Source organism: Protopterus annectens, chromosome 7.part0 (assembly GCF_019279795.1).
Source record: "Protopterus annectens isolate FY-2018-M chromosome 7.part0, PAN1.0, whole genome shotgun sequence".
NCBI classification, from domain to species: domain Eukaryota; kingdom Metazoa; phylum Chordata; order Ceratodontiformes; family Protopteridae; genus Protopterus; species Protopterus annectens.
In genome coordinates, this window is record NC_056739.1 from 1893756966 (window position 1) to 1893774398 (window position 17433).

The 17433-nt window shown below is 39.3% G+C and overlaps 1 protein-coding gene across 1 annotated transcript in view; it reads right to left on the minus strand.

Annotated features, from left to right (window-relative positions):
* Positions 1-17433, minus strand: part of AGBL1 (AGBL carboxypeptidase 1) — a 4745443-nt gene that overhangs the window by 3767600 nt on the left and 960410 nt on the right. Inside the window, exon 8 of the mRNA XM_044078361.1 lies at positions 12647-12812. Coding sequence (XP_043934296.1) covers positions 12647-12812 — 166 coding nt within the window. The remainder of the gene's footprint in view (positions 1-12646; positions 12813-17433) is intronic.

Consider the following 17433-nt stretch of genomic DNA (forward strand, 5'->3'; position numbering starts at 1 on the left):
ATAACAAATTATGTTAAATACATTTTTATCATAGAAGCAGCTACAGGTGGATTTATAGAACACCATACATTCTCACCTACTGATTTATTTGATGCATTTAATAAAAAGCTGAGCATATTCAAACCAAAACACAATCCTCATAAAGAATATCATAAAACAACATTTCTGATGAAGCTAAAATTATTTGTATTTCCTTGAACCCTGTTTTTTTTCCTGATTACTCACATCTGTATTTTGTGCAGAATGCCAGTATGCAGGTTTATAAACAGGTACATCATGAGGAGAAACATTTTTACTCTGTAGGATGAGACTGTTATTGTTTAGCAGTCTTCATTTTTGTCTCCATTATGCCTGCTTTTAAAATGTGGAATGGTTCATGTAATATAATTATTTGGAAAGAGACTGATATTAATACAATCACTAAAATTTTCTTAGGAGTAATTAAAAAATTATGCAGTGTCCATATTAGGCACTCCAATATATGTATCAGTGCTACCCATGTTTCTAATATACTTAACAAATACATTAACTAGTCTTTTTCTTGGTATTGGATTAAGTCAATTGGCTAATGGTGGCTTTGATATTTACTGGAAAATAAAAACACAAAGTGGTGCTTAGTTTTTCATAAAACAATTTTAAAATGGTTTTCATTTAAAAGCAATGAAGCCTTAGATTACACTTAGGTTCATCTATCATCCAGTACACCTGTAACAAAGACAAACAGTATATAGTTGTAATGCATGAAGGTCACCTGTTGTAGATCAGTTGGTTTAATGATCTGGTTATGCTATGTATGTGTTGGTTGGCCATAGCAACTGCAGGTGGGCGTGTTCTACTCACTGCAGTTAACACAGCATTGTAACATTCCAGTGGCACTTAATAAAGAAGCTGTTAAACTGAAAACAGGTCTCCTCGCTCATTTCAACATGGTGTCAGAAGTTGCTCGCCAATGAGCATTTTTTCATCATTTTTCCTCATTCAAGAAAAAAAAAAAAAAAAGAGGTATGCGTTACAAGTGGCTAATAGGCTAACAGAGCATGGCGGAAGGATTTCGCAGACCAGACCCACTCGTCTTCGATGGAGACATTGCTGAAAATTGGCGCGTATTTGAAAGGGAGTATGACATCTTTATTGAGGCGGCCCACTCAGATAAACCAGACAAAATGAAAGCTTATATCCTCCTCAATCTAGCAGGGGCAGAAGCCATCAAAAGGGAACGCTCATTTGTCTATGCCGCAGAAATTAGGGTGCCTCCCGCAAGAGATGGGCAGGACGGAGCCATTATTCATCCAGCAGAGTCCAGAGAGGACCCCAACTGTTTAAAAAAGAAATTTCGGGAAATGTGCAACCCACAATATAATAAAATAATGGAGAGACACAAGTTTCATTCCCGAAATCAGAGACAAGGTAACACTATTGAGTCTTTTATTAGTGATTTAAAGATTAAAGCCAAAAGTTGTCATTTTGGAGATTTAACAGATGAGTTAATCTGTGACAGGATTGTTTGTGGCATAAATAATGACAGTATAAGGAAGGCCCTTTTACGTGACAGTGACTTGACCTTATCCAAAGCCATTTCTATATGTCGTGTTTATGAAATGACTGAGGAGAATACTAGGGCTCTTGCCAAACAGCCAGCCGCAATGGTGGATGCACTGCAGCCAGGCTCCACCAGATGGCGACCCAGGACAAATTATAAGCCTGTAAGTGGGCAGGATGTAAAACTCGTCAGGAACTGCAACAATTGTGGAGGCAACCACACTGCACAGCGAGACAAATGTCCTGCGTTTGGCCAGCAATGCCACAAATGTCAAAAATGGAACCACTACAAAAAATGTTGCAGATCCAAGCCTCAACATGAACATCCTAAAAGGAAAAGTTTTGTTAAAGAATACCATAACAAACAACCCATGCATCAGCTAGAGCTGGAGCCTCCGGACATCAACACTGATGACATGTTCTATGTAGATGGTGTTGAGCCCATTGCAGTTGTGGACAATGTAAATACCCAAGTAGAGTACCAGGATGAAGGATTTGTCACCCTGTATGTACGAGATAAGCCTATTAAAATGAAAATTGACACGGGGCAAAATGTAATGTGATGGCAAAAAGCACTTTTCTCCAGCTGTATGAGGGACAGATTTTGACATGCAATAAAACAATAAACCTAGTGGCCTACGGAGGCAGCAAGATCGAAACAGCCGGTTCTGCTACACTTTCTCTGTCACTGGATGGACAACAACACTTTCTACTGTTCTTCCTTGTGGATCGTGATGTTGTGCCACTGCTGGGGTTTCGAGCATGTGTACGTCTAGGACTTGTCACACTGAGCCCTCATGTCCACCAGGTCAGTACAGAGCCTGACAATGATTTTACAAAAAATGTCCATGAACAGTATGATGATGTGTTCAACGACGAGCTTGGAGAACTTCCAATAATATATTCCATGACTCTAGATCCTGAGGTGCAGCCCGTCATCCGGCCAGCGCACCGCATTCCTATAGCTATGCAAGCCTGAGTTAAGTCAGAACTTGAAAACATGGCCAGCAAAGGAGTCATTACAGCGGTCTCTGAGCCCACAGACTGGATTTCATCAATGGTGGTAGCACACAAGAAAGACAAAGAGGAGATAAGGCTGTGCATTAATCCTAAAGACTTAAACACGGCTTTAAAGAGACCCCATTACCCAATGCGCAGTGTTGAGGAAGTTGCCACCCAAATGGCAGGTGCGACTCTGTTCTCAGTGCTTGATGGGAAGAGCTCGTTTTGGCAGATAAAGCTCGACCATAAGTCATCAATGCTAACTACATTTAGCACACCCTTTGGGTGCTACAGGTTTCTACGCATGCCTTTTGGCATCAATTCAGCAAGTGAGGTTTTCCAGCACTCAATGGAGCAACTATTCGCTGGCTACCCTTGTGCCATCATAGTTGACGACATCATTGTGGGAGGTCGTGATGCTGCAGAACACGACATGAACCTAAAGAAGGTACTTGACCGTGCACGAGAGATCAGACTCCGACTAAACCCCCACAAATGTAAGTTTCGTCTGGATCAAGTTTGTTATGTGGGACACATGTTCACAAAAGAAGGTCTCAGGGTCGACCCCACAAAGACGGAAGCTATCACAAATATGCCAGTTCCCCAAAATTCCCTGGCTGTACAGCGTTTCCTTGGTATGGTAAATTACCTGGGAAAATTTATCCCAAATCTCAGCAGCATTGCAGCACTGCTCAGGCACCTAATACACAAGGATACCGTCTGGTGTTGGCTCCCACAACATCAACAAGCATTCGAACACCTCAAATCATGCCTAGCCAGCTCACCAGTCCTATCATATTTTGATGTAAAGAAGACAGTGACATTAACCTGTGATGCTTCACGTTACGGACTGGGTGCTGCATGTCTGCAAAGTGGTAAGCCAGTAGCATACGCATCTCGCATGCTCACCGATACCGAGACACGCTACACACAAATCAAGAAAGAATTGTTGAAAGTTGTGTTGCATGTACCAAGTTTAGAGACTACATATACAGAAAACCCACGGTAGTTGAAACAGACCATCAGCCCCTTGTTACAATCCTAAAGAAGCCAATCCACACTGCCCCAGCTCGCCTACAGAGGATGTTACTGCAATTACAAGCTTATGACCTAACGCTTGTTTACAAGAGGGCTAAGCACATGTACCTTGCGGATACCCTGTTACGAGCCCCAAGCAACAGTGTTTCCCAAACTCAAAGTGCAAATAATAACTTCGAGGTGATGTCTGTCAGCTACATCTCTACAGCCAGGCTGGAGGAGCTATGAGCCCACACGGCAAGGGACCAGGTCCTGCAAACTCTAAGCATAGTGATTCAGAATGGCTGGCCCAACAAAGACTGCCAGGTTCCGCCATCTGTGCGTCCATTCTTCCCATATAGAGAAGAGTTGATAGTGGAGAACGGCGTTGTCGTTAAAGGTCACAGGACGGTCATCCCCGACTCCCTACAACAAGAATATATTAATATTATGCACAGAGGTCACCCAGGCTTAGAAGCCACAAAGCGCAGAGCAAGAGGCACTGTATTTTGGCCAGCAATGAACAAAGACATCGAAAGAGAGCTGCTCTCCTGCTCTGTAGGTAACAGTACCCGACCACACCAACAAAAGGAAGCTCTACAACTACATCCGGTTCCTGCCCTGCCTTGGTCTACGGTTGCCACGGATATGTTCGAATGGCATGGACAACAATACATGGTGCTGGTCGACTCCTATTCAGGGTGGTTTGAAATTGACCTTCTCCGGGACACATCTTCAGCAGAGGTGATCATGAAACTGAAAAGACACTTCTCCGTCCACAGAGTACATCACACCCTGATTTCTGACAATGCAAGACAATACACCAGTCAGTGTTTTAAATTGTTTGCCCAGCAGTGGGACTTTGTCCACATAACCAGCAGCCCAGAGTACCCCCAGTCCAACGGATTGGCTGAAAGGGCTGTCCGCAGTGCCAAGCTACTGATGGAAAGGTCTCACAGAGACGGGACAGACATTTTCCTCAACCTACTGAACATCAGAAATGTCCCGCGTGACAAAACGCTGGGATCACCCGCAGAACGTCTAATGTCCAGGCAGACTCGCTCAACTTTTCCTGTCAGCACCCGTCTGCTGGAACCGGCCCCAAAGGACGTGGAACAGGTCAATGTGCAACTTAAAAAGAAAAGGCTCATTCAGAAGCAGTACTACGACTCAACAAGCCACCCATTATCACCACTCAGAGCGGGTCAAGTGGTCAGGTTGCAGGCAATTAAGGGACACGACCGCCTGGGCACAGTGAAGGAGGTATGCAGTGAGCCACGGTCATACGTCATTGAATCTAATGGTGGCATCTACAGGAGAAATCGTCACCACATCCTACCTGTTGGTGAACCGCCACCACCTCGACAGATTGATCCTGCCGATGGTTGTTCCCATCCAGCTGACCCTGCCACACCGGACACTCCTTCCCTCGCTCCACGGCCCCAGTAAGCACTTCAACCAATGCCTGCGCATACTCAGCATTCCAGTGTGCAGCAAGTTCCTGTAGCTTGCTCTACCACCAAGAAGACACACAGTGATACCCCCTATGTGACACGTTCAGGTCGCATTTGTAAGCCTAACCCCAAATACTGTTAAAAAAAAAAAAGGGATGTGATGTATTAATGCATTGTATTTTGGTTCTTACTTATCTAGTATTCAGTTGCCATGTTAGATAGCCAGTGGTGAAAGCTGAATGTTTTGTTCCATACCGTCTGTTTTACTAGCTCATCATTCATTATTTAAGTTTGAGTCATTGTGGTTCAACTTTGCAATACACAGCATGAGTTGGTTTTCATATAAAGGAGTAACTAAAAGGAGAGGATGTAGATCAGTTGGTTTAATGATCTGGTTATGCTATGTATGTGTTGGTTGGCCATAGCAACTGCAGGTGGGCGTGTTCTACTCACTGCAGTTAACACAGCGTTGTAACATTCCAGTGGCAGTTAATAAAGAAGCTGTTAAACTGAAAAAAGGGTCTCCTCGCTCATTTCAACACCTGTCATTACATAGCTGAGTGATTTAGTTATTTATTTGAATGTTCTTTTGATTTCATTTTCTACATGCATCTCATTCTGCATGAATAATGCACATAAGAGAAACAATATGGTTTCCCACATTTAGAAAACATGTCTGTCCAGAGTACTAGACACAGGACATAGGACATTTGTGCTAGAGCACTTGAAAATGTATGATTTCAAACTCACCATTTAGACATTACCACTTCAAACCCTTGTCCCAGTGAGAAAAAAACAAAGTGTTTTCTAATTAAAAATAAAATTAAGAACCAAGCTCTTGTAGCTGCTCAGAAAGATTAAAAAGCATCTCATTTTTTTTTCTTTCTCACACAGACTCCTATGTGGAGATCTCTGCCTCTCTTTCCAGACCTCTTACCTGTCAGAAGTAACATTAATGCTGAAAACACTTCTCCAAAGAACTCAACAGTCACTGTAACATAAACAAGATAAGTTCAAAAGATAGGTTCCACCCCAAAGTATCCAGTACACATGGGACAATCTCCCAGTAAATGTGGAGCAATCTCCCCTTGCATATCAAGCAATGTAACACATCCGACTACTTCAAGCTCTGCCTTCTTGATTAGATAAGTACACATAAATTAATGCCTGTTAGAAGCAGTATGACCCTAACTAAGAGGGGTAACAAATCCACCCAGTATACTTCCTTGTTTTATTATTAGGTGCAATATAGTCACCCAGCCTGCCAGACTAATAAGAATCAATGAACCTATGAACGTATTATAACAACTCCACCACAAGCAGCAGACAGACTGATAAACACCTCTTAAAAAGCATTTCCCCTGTATACCCTCAATGAGGAAGGTAAGCCTTTCTGTACACCAACATAGTTATGTGAACTTCATTGGAAAGGTGAAATCCCTGAAAAAACTCAGTATTGCTATTTCAGTGCAAAAAACATTGTTTAACTGTGCCAGTTACTAATGTGTTGTCAAGTAACCCAACACTCCTGTGTTGAGAACTATCACTTTAACAAGAAAAGAGGTAGTGGTATTACTGCACATGTCATCGATAAATCCTCATATACAGTACAATGCTTTGCCACATGACTAAGCTAATGAAGAAACACTTAAATTACAATAGATTAATTGAACAATCACTAAATAAACTATCTCATCCAGAAACTTAAGTTACCCTGACAGACAATGAATGACATTGCCTGGGAAGCAGTGAGAATGGCATTCTGGGCATTCAGATGAAGTCCTGAATTTTATTATCCTTAAGATTTTACCATGGCATTCTACATAATAATTAGGAGACAAGATGGGACACAATCTCAACTGAAAGCATAAAAGCAGTGCACTATATTGCATGCATAAGCCCAGCTTAATACAAACATACACACACACACACACACACACACACACACACACACACACACACACACACACACACACACACACACACACACACACACACACACACACACACACACACTTTGTGTGTGTGTGTGTGTGTGTGTGTGTGTGTGTGTGTGTGTGTGTGTGTGTGTGTGTGTGTGTGTGTGTGTGTGTGTGTGTGTGTGTGTGTGTGTGTGTGTGTGTGTGTGTAAGTGTGTTCATACACCGGAGTCTTTTGTTTGGTTCATCATTCTGAATGTCAGACATTAGCTTCTACCTCTCATATAAAAATGCAGCAAAAGAAGAATAGCAGCATGTGTACATGGGAGATCATGGTACACCAAGAGTTAGGATCCACCTTTTGCATACTACTACATGATTTCAGAGTTTTCATATATATGTAGCTGCAGGTTATGGGATTCACAGATGAACTGTCCCCCTGCAGAAAACATGTTTTTTTTTTCTTTTTGGTGATGATGTTCAATCTTTTAGGATCAATGTTTTATATTTCTGAACATTTGAATGTTTAAATAAATACCATAGAACCATGTTTTTATGAGTGTGTGCATGTACCACTGCCTAGTACAGAAGCACCTACACTATCTTGAACTACCCAATTACCTTACCTACTCCCAACTGCTTAGTATCCACAAAATAGCACACAAATCAAACACCTGGCTATCAGTAGAAAACATTCTCATACACTACTTCCCTCTTAGGAATCTCTACCTACAGAATAAATATCTCCTGACCAGAACCAAGTCTCAAAACAGTGCAGACAAGTCACATTACTCAACCTATATTACTAAGCACTGGAACTCCATCCCACCCACCCTAAAACAAGATAACATTAACACACATTTCAAACACAGCCCAAAACAGCACCTAACTTCCTCATGGCTATGCTCATGCTCCCATTCTGAATAAAATCACCTGTCTGTTTCTCTTCCATTGCCAGTCTCTCTATCAATCACTCTTTCAACTTTCTTATCCCTGTCTCTTTCTCTTTCATACCCACTAACTAACCTGTATCTGTAATCCTGTCCTACTAATAACCTTGTTTACTCACATTATTATCTAACCAGTCTACTGTTATCTCAACCTCTCCACTATCAGAACTTTCTGTCGGCCCACCTCCATTTTCTGCTCCTGCTCATTGGCATCCTACCTTAGTAATGTCAATATGCATATACTAAATCCATGTGGATTATCATTGCTCTTGTATCCTCAGCTATTACATGCTAACATGTCTTTGACTTATGTAAAACAACATAACTTCTAAAGTACATGATAAATGTCTTTACTATTTGTTTCAATACTACTTTGCAAAGCAATTCTTAAAATGTTTAATTTTTATTGTTTTTCATTGCAAATGTGTATTTTGCATGGAGCTTTTTTCACCGGGCCTCAGCTAAATAAAAAAGGGACTTCTGCCCATTCGGACTTGCCCAGTAAACAAAAAATAATAAATGATGACCAAATATGACAGATTGCCCACAAAAGTACCCAGGTCTCACATAACCATATTTGTCTAAAGAAGACTACCATTTATATCATATGATGAAGGAGCAGCTTTTTTTGCCAAATGCTACTGTGCTGATCTTTTTTGCAGTTAGCATTAGTCCACTTTCAGTTCACCAGGTAAATACATTTTCCATTTCTTGTTGCAGCAGTTTATTATCAGTGGATAAGCGGATAATATACCCAGCCTGTATCCATCAATAAACTTGGTCAGCCATACTTCTGAGATATAGGCTTGGATGTTTGCAAAATAAATGGTGAATAAAATAGGGTCTAGCACTAATTCTGTGGTATCCTACTAATCACAATTTTATGTTCAATGTGGTTACCAGCAACTTTAACAACTTGGAATCTGTTGTATAGCCAATTTGCAATCCTGACAAAAATGTAGGAGTATAAATTTTATTACTCTAATTTTCAATAATACCAGCATGGGGGGGGGGGGCTCAAAATCCTTGAGCAGGTCAAGATAAGCAGCATGCACTGAGTGGACACTGTCTACAGCCACTGTAACATAACTCAATGACATTTTCTAGGTTCAGAAGACAGGCACCATCCTTCATAAAACCAAAATGAGTGGGGTCTAGGTCAGTTAAGTTGTATTAGTCTGCATAAATGAGTTCTATTGTGAAATGTTCCATTGTGCTGCATATACAGTTGGTGAACCTGATGGGCCATTAACTACCTCTTCTGTAGAGGTGTCAACATTGTGTGGGGGAATCACAATAGGTGTTCTCCAGGTATCAGCAGAAACCCTAAAGTAAAGCAGACTACAAATGACTAGCAGTAAATTCATACAAGCTTGCCTGTTTGAAACAAATAATCACTACACAATGCAGACACATTATTAAAAATGCAATACTTGCATGTCAAAGACAAAACACAGCATTTATCATCTAATCTGCACAGATGGCATACAGGAAAAAAAGCTCTGACTATGAGGGAGGTGATCCAGGCTTGATTAAAGGCTCATATGCTTTATGGCTTGGCAGAGAAAAATGGGCATACCTATCCTGGGGTAGGGATCTTTGCTGGTTTTGTCACCACCCCAAAAAATAATCCCTGCTATAAGGCAGAAACACTGTCAAACAGGTGGAGGCAAATACAGCCAAAGGCAATGATGGTAACAATTCATAGCTTCTTTCCTTGCGTTCAGCCAAGTGATAGCTTATATTTAGACACACACACATACACACATATATGCATACAAGCACACATCACTGTTTTGCCTTGCTGTCTCAGAAAAACATGACTCAGACTAATGACTGTTTAGCACATTACGAATTCCACTCCCCCCAAAGGAAAATATCAGTTTGTGACCATATGAAGCAGAAAACAATTCATGCTGTGATTCCCTGCAAAGGCTGTGATATAATACCATGTCGACATTTTCTTCACTGCAAGCAACATTTTTTTTCTTGCTCTTGGAAACCATAAAAAATCCCTCAAACTGTTGAAATAAAGGCGAAAGAAACACTATAAGAGCGGGCAAAATAAAATCAAAACTCTTTAATGTAAGCGCTTTCAGCAAGGACCTCGCCTCGCCTTCATCAGACAAACAATAAAAAGGCCATTCACTTAGTTTCTCTTTATATCTAATTACGCTAATTAGATAAATTAGCATAAATTGGAGCACCATAGCAACCAAGTAAACAGTCATAATTAAAACGGTATCAAAAACAACATTAGGCTCCTAAAACATGTTAATAAAAAGCACAATTATAAAGAAAAAAACAAAAAAAGTGTTGTCTTGAGTGATGTACAGTTATCTCAAACACGTTTTAAATCATTATTTGAAACTATGCTTACAAGGTTCTCAAAGAATTCTAAAAGGCAGCTTTTCAAATGTGTGCGAATACATATACTAATACTAAGTGTACTTGGAAATAACTATTAGATACAAGCTAATATCAAATTTGTTTTATAAGTGTTTTGATAAAATATCCCTCAACCACCACAGTTTCCTCAAAAGTGGCAAACGGCTAAAACATGAATAATAATAATATCCCTTAAAGGTCTACTAAATGTAGTACCACGGATGAAAATACTGAGGTTTCACATTATTGTTACTGTTGCTACCACCATAATGGAAATGTTTTCCAAAGCAGAATGAAATTAAAAAGTCACATATAGGGAAAATTATAAATGAAGAGATACTTTATACTAAGAAATCCTTCCTTTTTTACTATAACTCCACTCACCCTAATAACCGTGTTTTTGATATTTGTATTTTTAACTCTGGGATGAGGTAAGTGGAGTAATAGTGCTTATGAGTGTCTCTTTGTCAACCATTATGGTATAATGTAGTCTTTTTAAAGGGAATATTGTCTCACTACTACTGATTTTGCAGAACATCCAGGCTTTTTCCTCATATTTTTTGTCTGTCCCTCATTACATTTCTGATTTCCCTGTAAATCACTAACGATTATTGATTGTAGATGTGTAAAGCTAAGAGTTTCTTCTGTAGTGAAGGGTTTGACTCCCTCATCTTTCACTTATCTGCTATGTAACTTTGACAAATTTACTTCACCATACAGTGCTCTTTGGCTCTCCCTGAAGAGAGACATTTCCATCCAATGGGCTACTTCAGACTATTAGCAAATGTGCTGCTCATTTGTCTTTTGAATTGTGTGCCCTTCATATAGATGCTAATTAGTGCTTCACTATATGCTGCTTGAGTATGGGTTGCGCAACATCTTGTAGTCTAATGGGATGTCAAGTGCATTTTCAAAAAAATATGAATTTCAAGGGAAAAGAAGTTTACTGTTGCTCATGTCAAGCCTGTTTTCAGTGTGAGATTGGCTTGTTTTGTTTAACAAATGACTGTGACAGTTTTTTGCAGTAAAATTTTAAAAACAGTTTTAAATTAAATCCAAATCACTGTGATTATTATAAAATTAAAATAAATAAATAAATAAATAGTACATGCACTGACAGGTTTGAACAGTATTTGACAGACAACCAAGTAATGGGATATCAGTATGATGTGTGTGTGTGTGGGGGGGGCAGTCCATAACCAAGCCTAGGGTCCCATTTCACCATGATCTGATTATGCTAGGAGATGTAGTTAGATTTAACAATCAGGAAGTGACACTGCTGTCTGCTGATGGGGGGGGGGGGCAAAAAGAGCTGCCAAGTAAATTAACGTGTATAAAATAAATTTAAGTTGCTAAACAGGGCAATATGCATGTAGTTTATTATTTCTTAATAGCTTCATTTCCAATAATTCAGCAAAAAGGTACCACAATTCACTCCCAAAATACTGATCCATAAAAAGGGACAAAAATAATTCAGCACAAAAAAATACTTTCAAACTGAATATATAGAGAAAAAAGCCAGCAACCATGTAATAGAAATGTGTCTAGTAATGTTTGACTCCAAATGGACATTATAAAGTATGTTGTTGTAAATGGAAGTAATAAATTATAGCTTTTTTTCAATATGTAATCATCAGTGTGGGTTACTCTCTGCAGATATACCGAGCGCAAATACCTTTAATTTTAATGTCAAGGTGTTTTGTTAAACTGATGTGGTTTTAGAATCTTATAAACTCTTTAGTGTATTACAATAATTTTGACATTCAAACCAAAAACTTTACCTTCTTACTAAAAGCTTTACCTTTCATCAATCAGTTTAACAGATGGTGTATTTGGCAACAAGATAAGGGAAGTTTATTGGGCTAGTCCATGTAAAAAGTTACAATTTCTAAACAAAAAACCTAAACAGAGCAGAAAACCCAATGAATGTCTAAGGGATTAATGTTACATATCCTGGAAACAAGTAGTCTCATAAAATAGATTTTACTTCATGTTGTAGAAACCTATACTTGCAAGACATCGGGCCAGATTCTAAAAGATCTGTTGTCTGGCCAAGTGACTTACTCCAATGTAAGGCCTATTTATAAAACAGACTTACAACAGAGGAAGTCACTTACTCTGGACAATTATTTTCCAAACACATTTTTCCTTATCTGAGCTGTTGTTTGAAATGCGTGTGCTTCCTGTTTGCAAAAAAATAATCAAGAAATGCAATATTCTAAGGCAAAGACGTTCTCAAATGACCTTATTTAGAAATGGTTTGTGGAGCCATTGAGTAGCTTACGTTTTGCAAGTTTAATTTGCAGCACTATGGACATAAGAATGAAATGTTTATGAGTTTACAGTACATTTATATAAAACTTGTTCATAACCATACCTGGTGGTAAGCTACATGTCCTTGTAGGGTGAGCTCCTCCAGGAACTGGAAAGTTATAAGCGCTTTGAATAACATCTGTGGGAAGTGCTGACCTGGGATAACATTTTCTCATGATTTGCACAGATGCATTGAGGATGGACTTCAGACTCTGATTTGAAGCACAGCTCTAGGGAGTAAAGAAAAGTCAGTAAAACAAGTCTATTATGAGAGATTGGTAAACAAAACAATCATTTGTGACCAAAGTGCAGAACAGTGAATGAAATGGTATGAGGATTGCAATGTCACAACATGATATGGATGCAATAATGCAGAACTAACACATACAGTAAGATGCATTATCACTTGTCACAATTACATAAAATTTATTTCACTTATTCATTCACTTATCAGAAAGAAGAATACTTGTGAACCAAGGTTTTATTTAAAAAAGCTAACTTTTCAGTAGCACGCTGTTTTACATAAGGTAAAATTAGAATCTGCAGAGAAAAATCATACTGCGGCAATGACTTCACACTGACTCGGTTGAAGAGGACATATGTCCTCTTAAATGTAAATGCAAATGAGGTTTGGTAACAAACCAAGTTGTCCTGGGACATCTTTAAAATGGGTTAGGCTGATATATTAATGGGAGTTAAGTGGATTGGGGAGGTGAAACGGTTAAATGGAGGGAGAGATGATTGGGAGGAAATGAAATAAGGGTAGGGAGGGGCTTAAGGGGTTTAGACAAGTGTAGCTGGGTAAGTAATCACATTTTGGCGAGAAATTCATCTGTGTGTCTCTTTAAAATATACACACTCCCCCTGACTATTTATTTATAATGCAGTCTATGTACCCTTGCTGATCATTTACACAATTTTTATTCAGTATGCCTGAAACAGGTTCCCACACTACTCTGCACTGTGTACACTTTCATGTAATGTGTTGGAACTATACAGATTGCTTTATTAAAAACCCTAGCAGTCATTGTGGCTTTCCATGCAATCCCAGAAACCTAGTTTGCCCATAGGTAGACATGTATACCTGTTTGTAGGTGCTTGCGTTGCTTTCCTTGGTTTTCTGGCTGGTAATAATGCTACTGGCTATGAAGCCATGCTTGTTTACATTTAAATGTGTTGCGTGACATGTATATGTAATTAGCGCAACTGCTCACCATGCAAACATGTAAACTCCATGTAGGCTTCATGCTAAGCCTACACAGAGTTTATTAAAGTCCCAAGCTTATTTTTATAGATTCCCTTAGGCTCTTCCAGCTGTAGTTTGCCATTTGAATATAAAATTCAGGCTACTTGTTTATGGAGTACATGTTTTAATAAATATTCATGGACTTAAACTGTGAACAAACACATCAACATCAAGGCAGACACAGGCATGCTCATTTGCGTTAGAGGCACCCAGTTCAATTATGGCAAGTAGTGTTACAATGACAACTAAAGGAGCAAACATTGCATTTTGATAAAAAAGATACTTTAGTATATTCAACAGTAAAGAGAAAAATATGTTTGAGAATTTTAGCCTACTGCCCGAGATTAAAGGGTTTCTTAGTCAAACTTCATGTAATGGCTCAAGACAATTGTTATTTACATTCCTGCACAAGAGTCTTGTTATTTTTTTAATCAACACAAAACATCAAAGGTAAGTGTTTTGTTAAACTGTTAAAATAGCTAGTAATAGGCTGTGGTTGATAAAACTGGAAATGAGGTTTGGTAACAAACCAAGTTGTCCTGGGACATCTTCAAAAGGGGTTAGGCTGATATATTAATGGTAGTTGAGTGGGTTGGGGCGGTGAAAGGGTTAAATGGAGGGAGGGATGATTGGGAGGAAATGAGATAAGGGTGGGGAGGGGCTTAAGGGGTTTAGACAAGTGTAGCTGGGTAAGTAGTCACATTTTGGCATGAACTTGCTACAGAGCAGGGTTACGTCTCAGACGGCCTTTAGGAACTTCGGTGGTTAGGTAGGACTTGGGGTTAAGAGGGATTCGAAGAATTAGGTGAGTATGGTGGTATAATATTACCTTCATTTCACTAATAGTAGATTTCCAAAACTATTGTAGTTCTAATGGGGATATTAATGGAGTAGGTTATGTAAATTAAAGGTTTGTTTTACTTGAACATTAATATGTTGGGGGAGCTCAGCAGGTTTAAATGAGGAAGGGCTCCATTCAGTGTATGGTATTAATAGTCGGTAGTCATTAATTCACATCTGTCCATCCCTTCCCCTTGTCTCTGTGGGGAAAGGAATTAAAAAAAAAAAAAACTTGCTTTTTATTGCTGGAATTTGAGTGAAGGCATTTTAATATAGGTAGAGTCTTGTCATAGCTCTCAAAGGTTTCAGTTTCGGAGCATGATGGTTACTTGGGTTTATTTGGCTTACAGGCCATGTTGCTTGCAGGTTCTGCTTGGCTGCCTGGATAAGCAAGTGCTTTTTGCACATTTGCCTGAATTGGATTCATCGGTGGTAACTGTTTCACTGGCTTTTTCAGGGGCAGCGTAGATTGCATTATTGGTGGTTACTGTTCATTGGCCATGATTATTTTACCAGTTAGCTATCCAGGTTTTCCTGGAGCTCCACACTTCTGCCTCACAGTATCCACTTCTTCTCACGACAAAAAATAAATAAATAAATAAAATAGGAAGAGTGAAGAGAGTTGAGGCTTTGGAAGTATGGTTGTTTAAGGGGAGCATTTCCTTGACGGAGGTTGTGCTGCCTTGTTAAAGTGGTTATTTTGCAGCAGTCATGGAGTGAGAGCAGCACTGTACCCTAGGGATACACAGATGTAAAGTAAATGGTGTGACTTCCTCAGTGACGGCAGTTGCACAGCAATGGTGGAGATCTGACTCTCGCACTTGAATGCCTTACAGTATGTTCATTCCACCTCTAATAACTGTATCTTACTGACAGGAGGTCGCATTCTGTGGGTGCATTTACGTTTTGATGAGCACGGACTGCCTGCACAAGGATTCAGGGGCGAGATACCGCTGCGTGAAGGTTTGCTTTTTTTTTTTTCTCTTTCACAGTTGTGTAGTTTTGTGGGGAAGTGCATGTGTGATTGCTGGCTTCCCTAGTGTGTCTTCCTGTTTGGCACCTTTCACAGGCTTTGGGCAGCATGGTGGCTGGCCATTGACGTTTTTTCTCTGTGGTGCATTTCCAGTTGTGAATGGTGAAGGAGTCATTTCCGTTTTCATGACAAAAAAAAAAAAAGGTATATTTTGATACAATATCAAAGTTAACTTTGTATGGTCTGTTCCTCTTAACATTGGGGTGTCAGAAAGCAGAATTGGTATACTAGGATTTAAGGTGCTTCTCTGTGACTTGTTATGCCTTAAAGATGAACCCTTTCTAAGTGCAGTCCCTGCTAAGTGTGGTTTAAAGTGTTGTAGGGACTCCTTTCGTTGGTGGAAGGTGAATACAAAAAAAAAACTTCAACAGACTTTAGTACTTGTTTCTCTAGGGTATGTACAGAAACTGGAACATGGAGGGTGAATGTGTTTTTATGAAACATGTGTGTTCTGGTTCTCAGAGTGGCAGCAGTCTGTGGAGTTGCATTTTTGCGGGTTTGAGAGCAGTCATGGGTGTTTGTTGCTGCACATGAGCAGTCATAGTTGGAGCTGCTGCAGTTGCATGGCTTGGATCTGCTTCTTAGAAGGATTGCTGTTTAGCCTTTTTAGTGAAAGAAAAAAAACTCAGGGTCGTTGCTGGTCATGGCATGACTGGGGAAGTGGAAGTGCACAGCTGCTTTTATGGATACTCACAAAGTTTGCGAGCGGAGTTTGCAATCTTGTTTTAAAGTTCTAGGGGTTGATCGCTTAATCAAGTTATGTTTTAAACTTATTTTATTGGCATTTCTATGTGGGGCTCACTTACGTTTGTTTGTTGTGTTGACAGGTATGCTTTTCCTGTCTATGGAAGGAACAGTGTAGGGGGGAAGGGAGTAAGGACTACTAGTCTGTGTACTCAGTAGTTGCATTTATTGGTTGTTTTGTTCCCAGCCTTAGAGGTTGGTGTCTGAGGCATACTTCTCTCCTGCGAAGGTAACTCAGTTATTCTCTTTAGCTGGAAAGAGCAATATAAAAAAGTATATATATATATATATATATATATATATATATATATATATATATATATATATATATGAGATTTATCGGCCATGACCTCTTTCAATGGTGGTTTGGGGGGGTTGGAGGGAACCACAATGGCAGTTTCACGGGCTGTGACAATAGAAAACATGTAATATTCAGCACTGCTCAGTTGAATTTATTCTGTGTCTTGCACCAACTCATATTTGTCTTTCAAAAAGATATGTGAATGATTAGAGTGGTCATGTGCAGCTGTCTTGACATAATCTGTTACAGTAGCAGCAGCTGTGCACATGATAGGCAGAGCTCTACAGTCACTTCAAGTGGGGAATAAAGCAAAGAGACTGAGTGATACAAAATGGAGGAATATGTTAGTACAGAAATATTAACTGAACATTCCTGATTATTATTTTCATTACAAAAAAAAAAGTATTGGGAATATTTCAGCAATGGTTGCTGTGGTAGCATCCATATGGTTACTAGTCTGAACAGATAGAAAATGTACATGACAGAATATGCTTACTAATATTCATAAACTTTCCTTAACAAATATTCCATGATAAACTTTTTGCATCTTACAAATGAGCTAAACAGACAAAAAAACAAGGAACATATAATATGTACATGCATGCAGACAAAAAAAAAAAACATATAATATGTACATGCAGGCACAAAAATATTGCAATACACACAAACATTTTGTGAACCATGGTT